A 20,894-nucleotide genomic window follows, 5' to 3' on the forward strand; every position below is an offset into this window, starting at 1 on the left:
TAAGATGCCATGCGATCTTAAGACTAAGCTCCCCGTTTACTTATGTAAGGGCTAATTAACTCCCTATTTACTAGTCTCGTAGTGTTCTACGCAGTCCAACGCCTCCTATTTGCATGAGAATGACAAGTTTGAAACTACTACCTACGTACTTCAGTTGACTTGCAGCATCACTTCATTACTATACACTACCGCTCTATATCTATCGCCCTAAACATAGACAAAGTTGTTCCGGCACAATGGACACGTACTCTGGTTGCTGCTCTTGAACCATCGGTAGAGACAGACGGAGTGGAACGTGTTCTTGCAAGTGGCGCATCGCTTGTTTGGTGTCTGCATGTCCGTGGAAATCACCGAATAGCAAATGGCACATTCACTCTGTCCCTTCAATGCTCCTTGAACATTCTTCCGGAAGGCTAGTAGTCCATCCACCAGGCTGCCATTGGAAAACATGATCACCCCCTGGATGACAAGCAGCCAGTTCTTCCACTTCTTCTCATCCACCAGCACCCGGCTTCGGCCCACGACCACAGCCGGATGTAGTGGGTATGCGGGCGGCAGAGATATGGACAAGGCAACAGGGGGTGATTCCTCGTCGACAGGGATACTAGCGATGATCTCCGCAGTCTTATGGGATATCTTCACCGTCAATGCGCGTTCTTCATCAGGGTCTTGGGTTGACATCCACTCCGAGACTCCTCGCAGAGAGTCTTCAATGACCAACGGTGAAATCTAAAGGTTTGATCAGTTCTTTCATTCGGAGAAACAGTAGAACCAGTCCAACTTACGTATTTTTCAGTCCAGGTCTCCACTGGCCCTTTGATGCGCTTTTTCGCATCAATCCACCAACCCTTGGTCATATTTGCTACATGCCTCAAGCACAAATAGTACAGATGGACAAGAAGCCATTCTGTCTCCCTTTCGTAAGACTCGGATCGATCCAGTTCGAAGGTGCGAATATCGAATCTAGACGCCTCCACCATTTTGCCTTGGGAGCCTTGGAGGAAGTCAAACATGAACTCCAGCAGTGGACCCAGTGTGTCATTTTCCTTGATGCTAAATACGTAATTTTCTTGAACAGTAAGAGACTGGTCAATAGTCAGCGGAATTTTGGTTCTGTTTAAAATAGCTGTGGCACCAAACACACCGCATTGACAAAGTGGTCAAACACCACTTTCCAGCTTAAAAGATATGATCGGATATTCGCCCAAGTTCTATCGTCGTCATAGGAAAGGGATATCGAGGCTATAGTTGGTGCTTCAAGTAGCAGGGACATGAGTTCATCTGGTAACCTCACTGTCGACTTAGATAATGCCACGTCAAATGACATTTGCTCTTGCACGTTAGGAATATATCGATGGAGAATGGTGTACGCAGCCCGTTGGACGGCTTGACTGTGTGCCGTCAAAAGAGGGAAAACCTTGTTCACATTCTCAAGGCTTTCAGTCGGTATGACGTTAAGTAGACGGCACAGAAGGTCAACGGTGACATCACGAGGTTGGTGAAAAGTGGTCGAAGAGTCTTCATTGTTAGTGACTGACATGATCGCATGGAGCATGGGTATGGACTAACCAAATTTTCGCAAAGTTGATGTCAACTTATTGCATAGTACTGCTTTCTGATCTGACCAAACATCTTTCATATCATCGTTGCTTTCTTCATTGCCTACGATCGACTTCAAGCAGCCAAGAAGTCTGAATGAAGACAGGAGCACGGGCAAAGCTTCGTCGCTGCCATTTGTGTCTTGCCAGATGCTGCTGAGGATCTCCACACACTCTTGCCAGTGGGAGCCGTACATCTCTTGAATACAGGGAAGGACAAATGTCAAGCTTTGTAAGATTTCAGCCTTGACATTGAGAGTTGCACGCTCGGACTGAAGACACTGTATAAGATGTTTGACCAAGAAGACCAAGCGTTGGGTTGGGATGGAAGCAGCAGCATTTTCCTCCGCCCCCAACAGAAGGTTCAGCAACGACAACTTTCGGAGACCTACATATATATTAGCGGAAAGCCATAAGCAATTATCTGCTACAAACCGTCTCCTCTCTCATCCTCGGGCTTTAGACCCGTGGAGTCTGCAACAAGCTCGTTGCAAAGCCGCGTCCCGGAAGGTGTGGTAAGAATTGATTGCCGCAAAACCGCTACCCAAGAAGCTGTACGAATGGTGTTTGCTGTCCGGACACTTTTACATAAGTCGGCAAGCTCATCGGGAGATTTGGATTTGTTTGATGAATCAACACTAGCCAGGGTTTTGACGAAGGCTTCTCCGATCCGATAGTCCAAAGGCGAAGTCCCTTTAAGCCCTTCAAGCTTACTCTCCCAAAACTGGGTGACCGTAGAGGCAAACGCTTCTTTTGAATGAACCCACTCTCTTATCAACTTTCGACCATCATTGACAATTTCCATGTACTCTTTTCGTTGCTCAGGAAGCACTAATCCAGTTATTCCATTACAGTTTTCGATACTTAAGTCATCGTCAATCAACTGGATAGCAAGAGGAAGGTTGTAAAAGAGGGTTTCAAGCTGGTCCGTGCCGAGATGTCTGGAGAAGTCAAACAAAGAGAGGATTTTGGTGGTAAAGTAGGTCAGTCGGAAGGCCGACGAACATTGGCTCGAATCGCGTGGGACGCTCTCGTAGAGTCTCCAAAAGTCGTCCGACAACTCACGATCCACAAGATACACAGTCCCCCCCAGAGGGTTTGTGACTGCAGTTGATCGCCGAGGAGGGAGCTCGAGGAAAGGGCTGAGAGCTTTTTCCCAAGTCTGGCGTGCAGGTAGAATATCCTTTGCTAGCTGACCGATATCCTCAGATTTAGCACTTTGCAACAGCTCTTCTGCGATCCTGAGTAGAGATTCGATCCTTTTACTAGAGTTAGTAATCACCCTTTCTCTATTTTGTTCTTCACTTACGAGAGAGACTCGTCATTGGCAAAATCAAAGTTGTGCTGGAGAATCTCAAGACTCGACCGGGCACTTGTTTCACCAACAACCGATTTTTTCAGGGCCTTGATCAATGACTCCGCAAAACTTCCTACATCTTCTGAGGGGGATTCAGCAAGGAAATGCAACTTTCCAGTCAATTTGGAGCCGTGTGGTCCGCTTTGAAAGCCCCTGAGAGCGGTTGGAACAGAGTTGGCAACCTGAGAAAGTCCTTGCAGCGTATGAAAAGATTTGCTTTCCTCAGACAAGGCATCTATTATTGACAGAAATATTAAATCAGTCATTTCTCCATGAGACGTCTGGTTCTGGAGAACAGCAATGACAATCGACCAATGCAGGCTGCTCCCTTTACAGGCCTGTTCTAGGGCACGCATGATCAATGAGCCAAGCACGCTTTTCCCATCCATCTCGTTGAAGTTGATAGTGGAAAGTAACTTTTGAACGGCATGCGCATTCGAGGACTCTGGTTCTGATTTTGCCACCCTTTCTATGATCTTCTCAAAGCTCGAGCCAAACCCATCCCAAGAACGACATGATAAGATAATTGAAATAAGGTGGTCCGCAGATGGCGAGAACAGAAACTCTGGGGCGTCATCTTTGACGAAATCTACCAGAGCTTGAGAGGTTTGAGCAATCTGTGGAACGTTGTTGACCATTTCTTCGACCACCGCAGCCGCTCCATATGGTTTGCCATTTCGAGTCTGGAGGACTTGCAGGCAACTGTCAAGTAGTGGCATATTCGTCTTCTCAAAAAGAGAAGACACCTGCTTCTCACCATCTGTCCCAGCGGCCCGCGAAAGAATCACCGTGTCCAAAGCAAAGAAACGTTTGGCCTGAGAGCATACCTCATCCTGTGATGATCTGAAGTCCTTCGATTGTTCAGGAGAAGATAGTTTAACGGTTTCAAGTAACTTTTCAGATAGTTCTGCCCATAACCTTTCCATTTCACTTTCGTGGCCGTGTGAGATCAAACCGATAACATAATCAGTGCAAATATTTTCAGCTGATTGGGCAGGGAGTGACCATTGAGACCCTTCGTGCTCCGGTCTGACATGTTGTAGCAATATAGGAGACAACCGTTCGCGTAGGAATTTGCCTTTATCATCTGCAGGTAACAGATTGGCAAGCCACATGCCAGTATCAACATAAGCCTTCCAGGCAACTCCTCTGTTTTGTCGAGGCTCATCTCTTGAATTCAGCCCTTCTTGGAATGACTCTGCCAGAGAGATCGCACTTGATAGCCCGATACTGGCTTCACCGACAGGTTGTGAATCGTTCTTTGGCAGGATTTGTAGTGGGACTATCTGCAGTAACTGATATAGATTTGTCCAAAATGAACTTGCGCCTCCTTGTGAGCCTTTTTGTATATACTGAAGTAATCTCTTCGACGAGGAAGACTTCCCAGAATAATCATCAGTCCATATTTGCGGTCTTGCAAATGTTACTTGTAATATAGATTCGGATAGCTCCGAGGACGAGCCTAATTGCGAAGCGTGTAACGACTTTCCAACCAAGGCTGCGCTTACGAATTTCCAATCAAGCTCCTCAGGCCACTTGGCAACTGCAGAGCGAATCAGTGTATATATGGATCTGCGAACAAAGGGGTCTTCATGATAGCACAGAGCCCACAGTGATTTGCTAGTGAGCAGATTTTTGACAGTGGTCAGATCTTTTTCAAGATCTTCGTGGGTTGAATTGCCTATATCGATGGTAAGATATGACAGCTTCGGCGGGACGCAAGGGGCAGGCATACCTATAATTCGGTTGAATAGCAAAATTCCAGTCCCTACGACGCGAGCATACTTCGCCTCCGCATCATCCGGCTTTACTGTTCGTTCATCACTCAAAGTTTGGGGGGTTTGTTGAAGAATGACGTCGTCTACAAAATCGAGAATCGAAGTCTGGTATATCTTCCACACGTTTTTCCTCTTCTCATCTGTCGAAAACACCCGCGTGAATGACTCTAAAGCCGAGAGATGCACTGGTCTGTCATTGTCATAGATTCCCGCAAGCCATGGCCCGACGGCCTTGGGCAAAAAGCGGGCAATCCGCTTCCCTACCAGGGACGAAACTGATCCCTGGATAGAATGAGATGTCTGCCTCACTCTACGGGAGAGGTCGATCGATGCCCGGGGATATATTTTTACCTGCCATGCAATGAGCCTAACTTAACTTATTGCTCCATTCTGCGCGGTGAAAAATAGGCACTCACCCAAGCCTCCAAGAACCCATCATCGAGAGTTCCATTCTGGCTTTCTATACCAGAAACATGGTCGTTCAGGTCATCTAATGATCGTGTTCTCGTGACCTCGTCCTTTTTTAAGAAGTTCTTGAAGGCAATTGCTATTTGCGCCTCTGATATGCGCGAAAGGTCAGGCGGCTCCGAAACAAAAGTAAGGGAAGATGGTTCCTTCCCCTCGGTCGAAAAGGAACCCGAGAAGCCTCCAAATGTGCCAAAAGCACCAGCAGCAGCACGACTGCTTGACGCCTGGGATTTGAACTTTTTACTCATAATAATGTGGGGTAAGTGGGATAGCTACTTGACCAAATGAGTGGATAATTGAGGGGTGTTTTCGAACGAAGGTCAAAGATTCAGTGGCTCCCAGTTACTGTAAAAGAATTAACCAATCTGGAGGGGCGTTCATCGCAAAGAGCCCCGTCAACTGTGGCTCAGAGAATTGTACACTTTTCGAATGCTCAAAGCGGCTTGATAGATAATCGGCGTCTCTATCGGGAATGTCACGTGATCTGGTGTCATCGATCGCCTGAACGGGCAAATGCGGCGCGAATCTGGCCGCGCCCTACAAGTGAGAGCTTCCTCTCGCAGCTGCTGTCCAGTCTGGAACACCACGTTCGCCCGTCACAATGAAGTTTTTCATTGAGTGAGTATTTAGTTATTAAACTGCAGCCCATCAGACTTCCTAACAGCCTTGGTTTTCCCTCCAGTGACCTCCCCGTTCTCTTCCCGTACCCTCGTATATATCCCGAGCAATATGCCTACATGTGCGACCTCAAAAAGACCCTCGATGCTGGGGGTCGTGCCGTTCTGGAGATGCCTTCGGGTACCGGAAAGACCGTTTCCTTGTTGTCATTGATTGTTGCCTACCAGCTACACTATCCGGAGCATAGGAAGCTCATCTATTGCTCTCGTACGATGTCGGAAATCGAAAAGGCTTTGGCAGAGTTGAAGGCGTTAATGAAATTTCGTTCTCAACAAATTGGGTACGAGGAGGATTTTTCGTGCTCTAGGTCTTACCAGTCGGAAGAACCTGTGTCTTCATCCGTCAGTCAAAAGAGAGAAGAGTGGCACAGTGGTCGATGCGAGGTGTCGGAGCTTAACAGCGGGATTTGTCAAAGAAAAGAAAGAGAAAGGCGAAGATGTTGAGCTTTGCATCTACCACGAGGTATGTGGGATTGGACTGTACATGGTTGGGACGAGCTATAGCTTATTTCATAGAATCTTGATCTTCTCGAACCCCACAACCTCGTGCCTCCCGGTGTCTTCACACTCGACGGGCTACTCAAATACGGCGAAGAGCACAAGCAATGTCCCTATTTCTCAGCACGACGAATGGTGAATTTCTTCAACACGGATAGTGACGTATGGTTGGCCATGCTAACATGCTTCACTAGATGCCCTTTTGTAACGTTATAATTTACTCATACCACTATCTCCTCGACCCAAAGATTGCGGAGAGAGTATCAAAGGAATTTTCGAAAGACTGCATAGTGGTTTTTGATGAAGCTCACAACATTGACAACGTCTGCATCGAATCCCTCAGTATCGATATAACAGAAGATTCTTTGCGCAAGGCTACGAGGGGGGCAAGCAATTTGGAACGCAAAATAAGCGAAATGAAAAGCTCCGATGCGGAGAAACTTCAAAATGAGTATTCGAAGCTTGTTGAGGGGTTAAAGGAGGCAGAACAAGCGCGAGAAGAGGATCAATTCATTTCAAACCCCGTCCTGCCAGATGATCTGCTCAAGGAAGCTGTTCCAGGGAACATACGTCGAGCGGAACACTTTATCTCCTTTCTCAAAAGATTCATCGAATACCTCAAGACTCGAATGAAGGTCACCCATACCATATCCGAAACACCTCCCTCGTTCCTTACTCACGTTAAAGACCTGACCTACATCGAGCGGAAACCACTTCGATTTTGTGCTGAACGCCTAACGTCCCTCGTACGGACCCTAGAACTTATTAACATAGAAGATTATCAACCACTTCAGGAAGTAGCAACGTTTGCAACTCTAGTCTCAACTTATGACAAAGGCTTTCTCCTGATCCTAGAACCGTTCGAGTCTGAGGCGGCCACTGTGCCGAATCCCATATTGCATTTTACCTGTCTAGATGCTGCCATTGCCATCAAGCCCGTGTTCGATCGTTTTAGCTCGGTCATCATTACTTCTGGAACCTTATCTCCCCTTGAGATGTACCCGAAAATGCTTGGATTCACCGCCGTTATGCAGGAATCATACAGTATGACACTGGCGCGTCGGTCTTTCTTACCTATGATTGTTACTCGTGGATCGGATCAGGCGCAAATCTCTTCGTCGTTCCAGATTCGCAATGACCCAGGCGTCGTTCGGAATTATGGCAATATCGTCCTCGAATTTTCCCGCATTACGCCCGACGGAATTGTCGTCTTTTTCCCCTCATATCTATACATGGAGTCTATCATCAGCATGTGGCAAGGCATGGGTATTCTAGACTCGATATGGAATTATAAATTAATTCTTGTTGAAACTCCTGACGCGCAGGAGTCGTCACTCGCATTAGAGACGTATCGAACAGCATGCTGCAATGGGCGAGGCGCCATTCTATTTTGTGTGGCACGAGGGAAAGTCTCCGAAGGTATCGATTTCGATCACCACTACGGACGTGCCGTGTTGTGTATCGGGGTTCCGTTCCAGTACACAGAATCCCGCATATTGAAGGCTCGTCTCGAATTCCTTCGAGAGAATTACCGCATCAGAGAAAACGATTTTCTGTCTTTTGACGCTATGAGGCATGCCGCTCAGTGTCTGGGCCGTGTCCTTCGCGGTAAAGACGACTACGGCGTCATGGTTCTCGCCGATAGGCGATTCCAGAAAAAGCGAACGCAACTCCCCAAATGGATCAGTCAGGCGATGCTAGAAAGTGAGACCAATCTCAGCACAGACATGGCCGTCGCCACAGCGAAGAATTTCCTACGTACCATGGCCCAGCCTTTCAAGGCGAAAGACCAGGAAGGGATTTCAACTTGGAGCTTAGCTGACTTAGAAAAACATCGAGAAAAGCAAAAGCTGGAGGAAGAACGGGTACGGCGAGAAACACTCGCCAATGAACATATGGCGAACGGTGTTCGCAACGGTGTGGCCGCTGGTGCGGACGAATTTGATGATAACATTGATGAAGACCTCATGATGCTAGATGCAGAGGGAGCATAATAATTCTTCCACTGAAATAAATATGCTCTTCATTCTCCACTTTAGCTTCTTTTGGAGTTGCGTACCTGCTTTCATGGAAATAGTCCGTTCTACAGTATATGATACCACGGTGGCCTGGTGTTTCAAAATTTAGGTCAATATATATATTTTTGCAAAATTTTTGTAAAAGAAAAGGAATCTATTTTCTCTGCACAGTAGTATGAATGCTATATAACATCAAAACACACAAGGCTTTTTCTTAATTCCGCTGTGACAGAACTCCAGAGTCATTGGACACATCAAACAATAAAGAAAATGCATGGTAGATACACACTACAGATCGCGAGCATATACAAACTGATGAAGAAATACATAGGTCACGCCACGACTATGCCACGGGGGCGAGAACATCGAAAGCACCGGTTCCAACGGTTCCAGCACGACCAGCGACAATTCTGCTACTAGGACTCTTCAGATTATCGAAGTCCCTCTCAATCACAGCTTCCCGGAGGTAGCCGACAGTCGTTTCGAAACTCATCTTGGCCAAAGGCGATGAGCTATCCTTGACCAGACCGTTGCGGTTAAAGCCCCTGAAGCCACCAGACTGGGTCATCACGTCACCAATTAGATTAAGATGGCGATTGTCGACGGAAATGCTATGACCCTCAAAGACGTCGGACATTTCTCGGACGATGGTCGCGCGAGCAGCTTCCACACCATAGAGGGCAAGCATGTGGTAGATCGAGTTGGTGTAGAGAGAATGAGGCTTGATAATGTCCTGGTAGTCACGCATGGCAAGCAAGTTGACACCGTCGGTAATAACACATGCAGGATCGCCCTTGACCTTGTCCGCTTCCACAAACGTGCAGTTGCCAAGGCCAGGGATAGATTGAATGACTGCGCTGCGAGCGGCGTCTTCGACCAGAGGCAGGATAAGGAGCTTGGGAGTCGAGATGTCGTACTGTAGCTGAATGGTACACGAAGCTCCCTTGCTAGGGTTGAAGTTGAATTTGGTAACTTCAGCATACCGGCCCTTTACATCATCTTCCCGCAACTTGCTATCTTTCGCTCCTTCATCTTCTTCATCAGAAGCATCACCCATTTCAATATCACGCGTTCGCTTCTGGCCTGCATTGCCGTCTTCGTCATCGCTATCATCGGAGGCGTCTAACTGTCGGACCATTTCAGTCTCCTCCTCCTCGGGACCCTCGTAAGAGACCTGGTTTGAGCGATTTTGGGCACCCAGCGCGCGTTTGGCATCATCTTCATCCTCGTCGTCATCATCAGCTTGATCTTCATCAGCATTGTCGGCTCCACGAGGGGCTTCCTGGACAGTGCCAACAGAGACACCAATTTCAGGCTGGGCAGTAGAATAGTTCTTCAATGTCTTTTCGTCAACCCTTTTCCTAAGCTCCGCTTTAGTAAGCTTAACAAGCTTCGGGATGAATTTGGTCTGCAATGTGTTTTGTATGTCCTTGGTGTTAATCGCATACTCTGCAGTGTACTCCTCGGGCGGGAAGAATGTAATTTCAATATTGTATACCTTCGCCTTCGTACTACCGGAAGATATTCTCTCTTGGACCTGGACCTTGTCAATGACTTCCGCAAGGCTGAGCTTGCTAATTGCCTTGGCGAATCGTTCAGAATGCTCCTTGGACAGTTCCTCGTTCAGAATCAAGGTCATCGTCGGGGTCATAATATTGGCGCTAGCCGTCATCACAATTTCACGCAGTCGAGGAATACCCAGGGTCACGTTCTTGGCCGAGTGTCCAGCCAAATGGAAAGTGTTCAAAGTCATCTGAGTAGATGGTTCTCCAATCGACTGGCCAGCAACAATTCCAACTGCTTCGCCAGGGTCGACAACGGATTTCATATACTTCATGCTCATCAAGGTATTAAATGCCTTCTTGCTGATAACACCCTCGATTTCTTTCTTCTTGTCTTTCAAGAGTTTATCCGGATTGGTATCCTCATACTGCAACATTTCGTTAGCCACATCTGTGCAATGGGGCAACAGACCAGCCAGGGTAACTATACATACCTTCTTAAGCGCCTGTGAGAAGTGCTCCGAAGTACTACCCAGATTTCCACCAGGGGGATAGCGCGATATTACCGGGTCCATAGCATCAAGCTTGCCAGTCTTGCGCACCTTTTTCATGGCTTCCTTATGCCAGCTGGTAACCTCTTCCTTCTCCAAACTGCGGAAGTCGCTTGTCAAATTTACTTGAGCCATAATGGACTTGTAGTTTGAGGCCAGGAAATCAAAATCTTTAAGATGGACCTGTTTTGTGATGTCCAGGCCATCTTCTCCATAAAGAAATTGGATAATAGACCCGTCAGAAGCTTCTCGAACTGAAGTGTCATACTCAGCTCTCAAGCCTTCCATGCCCTTAATCAAACAACGCTGCAAGTAGCCAGATCTGGACGTCTTCACAGCTGTATCAATAAGACCTTCACGACCAGCCATGGCGTGGAAGTAGTATTCCTGTGGTTTAATACCGGTCAAGAAACGACCGCAAACATAGCCACCAGCCATAGGATTCGTGTCGAAAGCTCTAAAAGATGGCAGGGTCTTGCCACTAATCATAACAGGTACACGTCGGCCTTCCAAAACCTGTTGACCTAGGTTGCAAGAAATCAGGTTTGCGTTAACGCCTGAACCTTTAGCACCAGAAATTGTCATCGACTGCATTTGATTAAATGGGAAAGGTTTGACCAATCCTCCCGGAAGACATGCCTTTGTGATCTCAGTTGACAGAGTTGCTGTTCGGGCGTTCGAAACACTATCCAAACCCGCTTGCTTCTCATCATCCCTAAGCACGTCTTCCAAGCGCCGCCGCAGTTCAGTGTCCTGGTCGGGTACGATGGTATTGTCCAGAGTCACATATTTAAGAGCAACCTCACGACCAATACCGGCGGCCTTGCTAAGAACCTCTTTACGAACGCGATCACCCTCCTTAGTCAAACGAAGGTCGTCGATACCGCAAGTAAATGCACGCATGTTCAGGAATCTGTTCAAGAGTCGTCCAAGAATACCAATTAATCTTCCAGCAATGGTATGTCCGTAGATCTCATGAATAGAATCAATAAGACCACCAGCAGTAGGTCCCATCTGTTTCTTGTCAAGGATACCACATAGCATCTCGCCATCTTTGAAGATAACATTCCCTTCTTCACTGCCCTCACCCCACCGGTCTCCGGGAGTCGATGACTTGCTCTTCATATTTAGACCAGCTCTTCCTGGTGGCATGATATTTTTCATAATTGTTGTAATTATTTGCTTTCCTGTCCATAAGCACTTCGGTCGAAGCACCGCCGGGCCTACTACCTGAATCCTCTCCGAGATAGTATGGGAATTTTCCGGTCTCAGGCAGTTATACAAAAGCTGATGATAATCATCCTCATCGAAGAAGCTGTCGCGGCATGTAAACCACGTTCCCATTGAGATGTGATCCTGAATCAAACCTCTAAGTGGTTTACCCGATGTCGCGACAAGATATTGGTGGTCTGCATCTGCAAGCATCATGGCCTCTGACCGGGCAAGTTCGTTTTGGGGGAAATGCATGTTCATTTCATCGCCGTCGAAATCAGCGTTGTACGTGTTGCAGTTGGCGTAGTGCATGCGAATAACTTTCTCATTAGGTAGAACGCGAGCTCTATGACCCATGATAGAAGGTTTGTGGAGCGTGGGTTGACGGTTCATCAGAACAACATCTCCAGTCGTCAGATGGCGATAGACCTTTTTATTGCGCGCTCCTTTCATCCTCCAGTTCGAGGGTGCCAACAGCTGGTTAGCGAGCGCCGTCCGCTCATCAAGACTCTTGAATTTGAGGTTCGTGATCTGTCCCATTTCATTCTCGATCGCAGTAGCACCCGGGTATTTATCTGGGCCATTGATCACTGCCTGTTTCAACTCCCAAAAATTATGGTTCGTGACAGGCTCCGGATACGTCAGCTTCTTCGCAAAAACAAGCGGAACTCCAATCTCGTTGGTTTCGATGTTAGGATCGGGAGAAATGACACTTCGGGCAGCAAAGTTGACACGCTTTCCCATCATGTTCTTTCTGAACAATCCCTCCTTCTTTTCTAGAATCTGCTTAATACCGTTCGGGGCAGAAGCTGCCGCTGGTCCCGAGATTCCACTTCTATCGCGATCAATCAGGCCGTTGACAGTATCCTGCAGCTGAACAATGGCATGAAGTAGATCGCGATAGTCCCGCACACGATTCAGAGAATTAGCGCCTGATTCCTGTCTTTCCTTGCTGATCTGATTGATGATGTCGCAGTTCTTCAAGACTTGCGTGAAAGGTTGGTTCTGCTGTGCCTCCATGATCTCACCCGGTCCCTGTGGAGCGGCCGGGCGATACTTGTTTGGCGGGACCAGGATGCTCTTGATAAAGAACATATCTGCGCTAGCTTGTGATTCCTTCTTCGATATCGGTCGAGAGTTGTAAAGGAGATGCAAGATCTCTCCTTCTTTCTCAAAAAGCAAAGTAATTGCGGCATGGGCCTCCGGGGAGGGCATATACTGCCCACCGTCACCAGCACCTTGCCTCTTTCTCTCTTCCTCTGCTATAACGGCATTTCCACGTGCGACTTCTTCCTCTGCCCCATGGGTCTCTGATGTGGTACTTACATTATCAGAGATTCCGTCAGCAAGCGCCTTCTTCTCTTTGGCGTTGAATCTTTTGGCCTGTTGAACAAGAACCAAGGAATTCGGTGCTTGGAATCCGCCCTGTACCATAGCAAGCCTTGCCTTCTCGGGTAAAGGTTTTCGGAAAATTTTCGAATACCGATCCCTTCGAAAACCTGGTGAAACACTGTCATACGTCAGTAAATTTCATTCTTCCCAAGAAATCATGCAGGAGCAAGGAATACATACCCTTTGCAGTTTGTACATTTCTTCACCGCAACGACTTCTTTAAAGAACTCTTTCACCAAAGTACGTCTCTCTTCTGCAGCAATTGGGTTCTTCATGCCCGACATAAGGCCTACCAGTTTACCCGCAGCTTGCGCTTCCCGAATACTCTTTTTAACGAAACTGTTTCTGCGAGCAATCAAATCATCTTCGTCCTCGTCGTCATCCTCGCTGCCAGAATCGTTGCCATTTTTTCCGCTCTTTTTGTGACTTCCCTTTTTCTCGCTCATTGAGTCGATCACTGCCGCCTCGTCGACTAAGCCGTATTGCAAGAGTCGCAATTTGCAGGTGTACGCATTGATTTGCATTCGAGACAACTGAAAGCGATGGCAATAAGCACATTGCGCTCTAAGCAAACGGTACAACTGATCAAAATGCGTAACATTGTAAACATGAACTGGAAGCTCGATATGTCCCGGATGTCCAGTACATGACCAAGAGTTCAAGCGACAAGTCGTGCAGCTAAATCCGGTCAGTTTTCATATTTAAAAAAGGGCAAAAAAAGAAGAAGAAGAAGAAGAAGTGCAAGAAGAGTGAACGTACACATGATCACCCCAGGCACCCAAAGCTGGATCGTATAATCCACCAGGCACAGGATTGTTGAAGGTATCCAACGTCGGAGTATTGTGGATTCGCTTTACAGAGATAGCTTTGATATCTGCATTATTGTAGACACCAAAGTCAATCCCCGTAATTGTGGAGGCCACAGGACGTGCGAAGTTCGCCATGTTTTCCTGCAGCTCCTTGAGCGACGAGAGACGCTGTGCTTGTGGGCTGCTGGCCTGGAGAAAGAACGGCCGGTTTGGTCCGCTCTGCGAAAAAGTGCACCCAACTTTTTTTTTTCTGCCGCGCGACACCGCTCCCCGATCCACGCCGGGTCATCCCGTGATGTCCGTTCCGTTCCAACTCACTTGTCTCGCGAAGCTGTTTGTCATTTTGATAATCCCCTGGTTGGAGTCCCCTCTCTACCGTCATCCGTCACTTTTACTTGTGGTTCTTGTTTCTTGTATCACTTTTCCACGAACTGTGGGTTTCTCTGCTGGATTTAGTGGGTGAGTGGAGCATTTTTTTGGCCTCCAAAAAAACATGGACGTGTCAGGGCTGAAGCGGCCTCATCCCGCGGAAGAAGACAATAATACAAAGAAAAGATCTCGTTCCAACAATGGCTCTCCTTTACCTGCCCAAGGGGCGCCTGCCACAGGTAAGGTTGATATTGAAAAGATGGTGGCCGAAGCGAGAGCAAAAGCAGAAGCTGTGCGCGCTAGATTGCAGGCTGCGAGAGGAGGATCTTCGACCCTTACACCCACCTCTTCAAGCCCAACTCCTACCCCGCCCGCTGCTAGTCCAGCAATGTCTAGATTAGAACAGATGAAAGCTCGAGTGGCAGCAGCTACCGGAAGAGCCAACACGGCAGTGCAGGAACGATCCTCGGCACCAATACCGACCCCTCAGCCGCCGCCATTTGATGATGATGATGGTTCGTCACGAGCTCGAGGTGGTTTGGATGTGGGCCTGCATCCAGCTCTACTTTCGGACACGGTTGATTTTCGCGGGGGTAAGGGTCGGCAGTCAGCACAATCGAAACGTCGAACAGAGTCTCCTATGGCTGGTGGAAGGCAAGATCGCGCGGGTCTTGATCTCTCTGGGCCTTCTCTGGAAGAAATCAAGAGTAACCCTTACTACGATCCAAATCTGGGCCCGAAAGCAACTGTTGCAAGGCCCCGACATTCGCGCCAGTTGCTGTTCAACCAAAAGGGGAAGTATATACAGCAGGCGGCTGCTTTGCGTCGGCAAGCTCAATTGGAAGCCATGAAGAAGCGAATTGCAGAACGAGCACGACAGGCTGGTCTGGATGAAGACTTGGATGTTGAAAAGGCTTTCCTTGTCCCCGCCCCACCAGCGATTGAATGGTGGGATGAAGGTTTGGTCAATGGAGAGGACTATTCGGCCATTGAAGACGAAGGCAACCTCAAGATTGACACCCCCGACTCTATAGTAACTCTCTACGTCCAGCATCCTGTTCTCCTTGATCCCCCTCAGGACAAACATATGCCAGAACAGAAGCCCATGTATCTCACGCCTAAAGAGCAAGCCAAGATTCGTCGCCAGCGGCGAATGGCTGATCTCAAAGAAAAACAGGCCAAAATCCGCCTGGGACTTGAGCCAGCACCTCCACCTAAAGTCAAGAAGTCTAATCTCATGCGCGTTCTTGGTGAACAAGCAGTCAAAGATCCAACCGCCGTTGAAGCACGCGTGACCCGAGAAATTGCAGAGCGCCGTGCTAATCACGAAGCAGACAATGAAGAACGTAAACTGACCAAGGAGGAACGCCGGGAAAAGCTTGCTAGGCAACAGGAGAAGGATGCCGAAAGGGGGATCATCATGTCCGTATATAAGATTGACTGTCTTGCCAATGGGCGGAACCGTTTCAAGATCAGCAAGAACGCAGAGCAGAACGCTTTGACTGGTGTCTGTGTCATGCATCCTCGATTCAATGTCGTGATTGTTGAGGGGGGCTCCCACTCGATCAACAACTACAGAAAGCTCATGCTGAACCGGATCGATTGGACAGAAAATGCGGGACCGAACGTCGTACGTGAGGGTAACCGCGAAGCTCAAGTGTCTTGGCTGGCTGCTGAAGATGAGCATACAGGCGACCTAAAAGATCTCAGTGCCAACACTTGTAATCTTTTGTGGGAAGGCCAAGTCAAGGCTCGAGCTTTCCGCAAATGGCTGGGCGCTCGAGTCTGTGAGACCGACTCCCAAGCGAAGGATACATTAGCCCGAGCAAAGTTGGAGAATTTCTGGACTCTCGCAAAGAGCACGAAGCAAACCGAGCCATAAGAACACATGTTCAATGTACGCTGGCTATTCACAATACATATCATGTATAATACTCATAATAATATTTGGTTCATATCCTGGACGATGCTTTCGTACTCTATAAATATCAAAACAGAAGATCATGACTAATTTTGGCACAATGTGAACTTTTAAATAGCAGACACCCGACTCCTCCAAATGCAAACCCATCCATAGTGCCTAAGACCCAAAGTCTTACCGTAAACTAATATAGAAACAAAGAATGGTATCAATATTTTATTATGAACGAGGAGGCCCTTGGTTGCCGTTACTTAGTTGCCGCAGGAGTTCCAACTGAGCCTTGACCTGGTCAAAATTCATCGTTGGATTTTGCGCCTGCTGTTGTTGCCCAGAGCCCTGTTGCGATTGCTGATATTGTTGTTGCTGCTGCTGCTGTTGCAAGGCTGCCAAAAATAGTGGGTTAATATGGGCGTTGGGGGGGAATTGCTGGTATGGATTTGGTTGTTGGTAGGCCTGTAGGAATGGCATTTGGAAATTGAAAGGAAGTACACCTTGGCCAAATGGCTGTTGCTGTTGTTGCGGCTGCTGCTGTTGTTGCTGTTGGGGCTGTGGCTGGGCCTGGGGCTGGAAGGATGGATAAGTAGGCAATTGCTGAGGCATATTATAGGAGCCTTGCTGGCTCTGCTGGTAGGACTGAGCATTGTAGTGAGAAGGCTGAGGCTGAGAATCGGAGCGTTGCAGTTGATGATATGACTGGTCATCATGGTGTTGAGAAGTTCTGGGTCCTCCCCGGCCACGGCCTCCTCGTCCACGTTCAGAGCCTTTGCCTCGACCTCGACCACCACGGAAACCAGCGCCTCTACTCTGAGAATCGTCGCTCTCGACAGGCGCCTCCTGGTGGCCCATCATTTCATGCAGGTTCTTCGGGCGTGCAAGTGGGGTGTACCCATCTTCAGCGGCATTATCCTCATAGTTGAGCTCGCTCTGATTGAGCTTGGAAGGGCCGGGTATGCCCCGTCTGGCTCTCGCCGGGCCACCCTCATTCTTAGCCTCCTTCCTTTCCTGCCGTTTCTGTTTCAGTTTCCGCTTGTACTCAGCTTCAGCTTCGTCGTCAGAGAACTCCACCTCGTCCTCGGCAATCTCTTCGTCATGGAAGTTTGAAGCATCACTTCCCTTCAACCCTTTAAGAGGCTGAGTGAAGACGAAGGTAGAGTGTTCTTCAACGTAGTAGATTTGTTTCCCTTTGGAAATACCGTGTGCTTCAATGGCAGCAACGTCGGGATATCGCACAGTATACAATGGATTCTCCACCCTCCCCAGAGTTTCAGAAACAACGCCAATAATACTCCTATCTTCGGAGCAAAGTAGAGAGCCACCTTCAAGCACCTGGTATTCACCGGAGATGTTGGCGGCGATAAGGACAGTATTCTCTACGATAGCCTCCACTTGGCCCAAGAGCACAACCTTCATTTCAGGAGTGACGGTAATTTCGGGGATCGGAAGGGCCTCCTCCAGTAGTTCATTTGCCGTTCTGACATGACCACCCGATTTGCCTTTTCCCTCCCCTTCATCGTCGGAGCCCATTTCCGCCTGCATCAAAATGCGCGCCTGCTCCTCCGGGCTAAGAATAGGATAATCTTCGTCCTCATCGTCGCTGTCATCAGATGAATCGGTGGTGGAACTATCGGACGACGACTCGTACGGGGAAGAGTCAATCTCCCATTCGGGGTGCACCTCTTCAACCTGGTCCTTCCCGGTAACATCTGCAGCAGGAGCATTGCCTGTTCCGCTTACATCGCCATTCTCATTCAGGTTCACCTCAGGTTTCAAGTCCGTCAACTCATCATGATTGTGTTGTCCACCTTTCTGCTCTATATCCATTGCGTCATTACCTTCCGTGGAAGGCTTTGTGTTGAATTGAGGTGTTGTCTCTGGTTGATGCTGTGCGGTGGTTGGCTGGATGCCATTCTGGAGACCGACGCCCTCCCCACTCTGGTTGGAAGTGGACTGAAGAGGGCTCATCTCGCTATTCGCCGAGCGCAGGTCTGTGAGGGTATTGTTGACAAGATTCAAGCCTGGGATTAATGTCGCCGATGCGTGGGATGTAGTTGGACCACTGGTCTGATTTGAAGCCAAGATTTCTTGGTTCTCGTTATTATTCGTAGTCACCGGTGTTCCTGCAACCAAGGGCGTATTGTAGAAATCACTTCCATCGTCAACGGGAGTCAATGCGATGGGCGGCGTATCATTCATGCAGGGTCGCTTCACTGGCGGGCCTCCATTGGCATCCATCTGAATGTCCTGAGAATGAACAAGAGGTCGCTGGTTACTCATTATGAGCTCACTGGGGACCTTGAAGAAAAGTCTCCAAAGAGAGAGTACCAAAAAAGTCAAAAAGATCAAAAAATTTGGTGTCGTGTGGATATGGAATTTTTTCAGATTGAGCGATCGTACTGGAACTTTTTTTTTTTAGGAACTGCCACACGTGCCGTTGCGGTCACCGGACAACATTTATGATGTTCGCGTTGAGCTTAATTTCATGTCCACCAGCAGCAGTATATGATGCAATTCGCTCTCTAGAGACACTATGCACAATGGCTTCTGCCAGGAGGAACCTTGAGGTCCCCTCAATACCGACAAGACGTGCAACTCCACGTACCAAACAGCGGTAGAGACTCTGACCTCATAGTATCACGGCCAAACCGCTAACTTCCATCCGTCGCAGTCCCCCAACAGCACCCTTTTACCTTCCTCTGAACACAACGCTTTACGTGTGCCTCGTTTCCAATGCCATTGCGGCTTTTCTCGCCCCGATTCAGGACTGTGATGAAGTTTTCAATTTTTGGGAGCCTACGCATTATCTCGACCATGGATATGGGCTACAGACGTGGGAGTATTCGCCGGTCTATTCAGTTCGTAGTTGGCTCTACATCACCATCCATGCTATCGCTGGGAAGATAAGCTCGTTTGCTCTTGGTTCCAAATTCTCTCAATTCTATGCCATCCGTTGCTTCCTAGCCGTGTGCTGCGCTGCTTGTCAGACACGGCTATACTCAGCCATCTGTCGAACCCTGAGTCCCAGGATCGGCCTTCTCTTCCTCATGATCGTTGCGTTCAGCCCGGGCATGTTCCACGCATCCGCCTCATTTCTTCCGTCCAGTTTTGCCATGTACATGTCCATGCTAGGTCTTACGGCATTTTTGGACTGGAGAGCGGGTCAGAAGACGGCACAGGGAATCATGTGGTTTGGACTGGGTGCGATTGTCGGCTGGCCGTTTGTCGGAGCATTAATCCTTCCTCTTCTCCTGGAAGACGTCGTCATCGGCTTTATTTCCGGATCTTTGTGGACCGTATTTTTCAGCATTCTCAACGGGGTTCTGAGATGTCTAGTAATTTTGGTATGCACCCCTCGACGTGTTGCGAAGCCATCGACTCCATGCTAATGAGCTCCAGGCTGTGGAAATCGGCACCGACTATGCTTTTCTCCGGAAACTTACCATCGTACCATGGAATATCGTTGCCTATAACATCTTCGGGGGAGAGGGCAAGGGACCAGACATCTTCGGAACCGAACCGTGGACATTCTATATCAAGAACTTATTGCTGAACTTCAACATCTGGTTCGTATTCGCCATGAGTGCGGCACCGCTTCTGATTCTTCAGGCTGCATTTCGACAGCATACGACCTCCAAGGAGACCCTTTTTCGCACCGTCACTCTCATCACGCCCTTTTACCTGTGGTTTACAATCTTCACACTGCAACCGCACAAGGAGGAAAGGTTCATGTATCCCGCCTATCCTTTTCTGGCCCTCAACGCGTCTATTTCATTCCACATGGTTCTCTCCTACATAGGGTCCGGCAACCCCGAGGAGATTATTGGGCGGGTGCCAGCAAAGCTCAAACTGGCTGCTGTCATGGCTGTAGTTCTTGCCTCCATCAATGCCGGGTTGCTACGAACCATTGGCATTATCACCGCCTACAATGCTCCTTTGAACGTGTTTGCGCCATTGGAGGAACCAGGGATTGGTCAAGCGGGCGATTCGGTGTGCCTCGGCAAGGAGTGGTACCGATTCCCATCGTCATTCTTCCTGCCGAACGGCATGCGGCCCAAGTTCATACGGAGCGAGTTCCGCGGTTTGCTCCCCGGACAGTTTCCTGACAGCACGAACCTGCCTTCGCTTCTAGAGGGAACATCGCAGATTCCCTCGGGCATGAACGATCTCAATGAGGAAGATCCTGGGAAATATGTAAGATAACAACATCACCCACTCCTTCTTATCTCTTGAGTTAATCCGGTGGCTAGGTGGACATCTCTCAGTGTTCTTTCCTAGTGGACTCGTCCTTCCCTGGACGTGCGGCAACCGAGCTGGAACCCGATTATCTGCACGACGAATCGCAGTGGAAACCCCTTTCCTGTCATAGCTTCCTGGACACCTCGCAGACAGGCATTCTGGGCCGGTTGGTCTGGGTTCCCGATATACCAATCATCCCAGATCGGTTCCGCCGCAAATGGGGACAGTTCTGTCTACTACAACGGCACGCCCGTAAAGATTGACCATGTGCGGAGTACATTCGTGTAAATAGATAATAATGGATGTGATCGTGGAACTTCTCTGTTTGTATGCGGCATGCGCCCTTGCAAGTCTAGCACGAACGCCTTTCCTAATCCAGATAAAAAATCCCTGGTCTGCACCTCGATCCAAGAGAGCCCTGCATATTCCAGTCCAATCGCTGCCACTTCGTATTCGGCGGTCGCATCTGATCGACCGATATGGCAATCTTTGTGGCTTTCCGATGTAGACG

General features: G+C 48.5%; 6 protein-coding genes across 6 annotated transcripts; 3 read left to right on the plus strand and 3 right to left on the minus strand.

The window, feature by feature from the left end:
* Nucleotides 1-185: 185 nt before the first annotated feature.
* ATNIH1004_000622 (ubiquitin-protein ligase RKR1) lies at nt 186-5,449 on the minus strand (the record flags this gene model as incomplete). Its single annotated transcript, XM_033565330.1, has 9 exons — nt 186-193; nt 249-729; nt 786-1,085; nt 1,145-1,518; nt 1,570-1,986; nt 2,034-2,857; nt 2,908-4,636; nt 4,691-5,084; nt 5,150-5,449. The coding sequence occupies 9 exons, from the start codon at nt 5,447-5,449 to the stop codon at nt 186-188; spliced, it is 4,827 nt and encodes a 1,608-aa protein (XP_033431087.1).
* A 353-nt stretch (nt 5,450-5,802) lies between these two features.
* On the plus strand, nt 5,803-8,370 carry RAD15 (TFIIH/NER complex ATP-dependent 5'-3' DNA helicase subunit RAD3; the record flags this gene model as incomplete). Its single annotated transcript, XM_033565331.1, has 5 exons — nt 5,803-5,819; nt 5,884-6,159; nt 6,233-6,341; nt 6,395-6,511; nt 6,571-8,370. The coding sequence occupies 5 exons, from the start codon at nt 5,803-5,805 to the stop codon at nt 8,368-8,370; spliced, it is 2,319 nt and encodes a 772-aa protein (XP_033431088.1).
* A 367-nt stretch (nt 8,371-8,737) lies between these two features.
* On the minus strand, nt 8,738-14,202 carry ATNIH1004_000624 (DNA-directed RNA polymerase I core subunit RPA190; the record flags this gene model as incomplete). Its single annotated transcript, XM_033565332.1, has 5 exons — nt 8,738-10,324; nt 10,391-13,169; nt 13,232-13,729; nt 13,811-14,079; nt 14,179-14,202. 5 exons carry the CDS (start codon nt 14,200-14,202, stop codon nt 8,738-8,740), a joined length of 5,157 nt encoding a protein of 1,718 aa, XP_033431089.1.
* Nucleotides 14,203-14,353: 151 nt separating this feature from the next.
* Nucleotides 14,354-16,111, plus strand: ATNIH1004_000625 (U4/U6-U5 snRNP complex subunit PRP3; the record flags this gene model as incomplete). The annotated part of the gene is made up of 1 exon (XM_033565333.1): nt 14,354-16,111. One exon carries the CDS (start codon nt 14,354-14,356, stop codon nt 16,109-16,111), a length of 1,758 nt encoding a protein of 585 aa, XP_033431090.1.
* Nucleotides 16,112-16,369: 258 nt separating this feature from the next.
* ATNIH1004_000626 (RNA-binding snoRNP assembly protein NAF1) lies at nt 16,370-18,424 on the minus strand (the record flags this gene model as incomplete). The annotated part of the gene is made up of 1 exon (XM_033565334.1): nt 16,370-18,424. One exon carries the CDS (start codon nt 18,422-18,424, stop codon nt 16,370-16,372), a length of 2,055 nt encoding a protein of 684 aa, XP_033431091.1.
* A 260-nt stretch (nt 18,425-18,684) lies between these two features.
* ALG9 (dolichyl-P-Man:Man(6)GlcNAc(2)-PP-dolichol alpha-1,2-mannosyltransferase) lies at nt 18,685-20,646 on the plus strand (the record flags this gene model as incomplete). The annotated part of the gene is made up of 4 exons (XM_033565335.1): nt 18,685-18,758; nt 18,816-19,488; nt 19,544-20,338; nt 20,395-20,646. The coding sequence occupies 4 exons, from the start codon at nt 18,685-18,687 to the stop codon at nt 20,644-20,646; spliced, it is 1,794 nt and encodes a 597-aa protein (XP_033431092.1).
* Between the last annotated feature and the right edge of the window lie 248 nt (nt 20,647-20,894).

The sequence above is a fragment of the Aspergillus tanneri genome (genome assembly GCF_003426965.1).
Source record: "Aspergillus tanneri strain NIH1004 chromosome Unknown AapTan_2_pilon_pilon_pilon, whole genome shotgun sequence".
Classification (NCBI taxonomy): Eukaryota; Fungi; Ascomycota; class Eurotiomycetes; order Eurotiales; family Aspergillaceae; genus Aspergillus; species Aspergillus tanneri.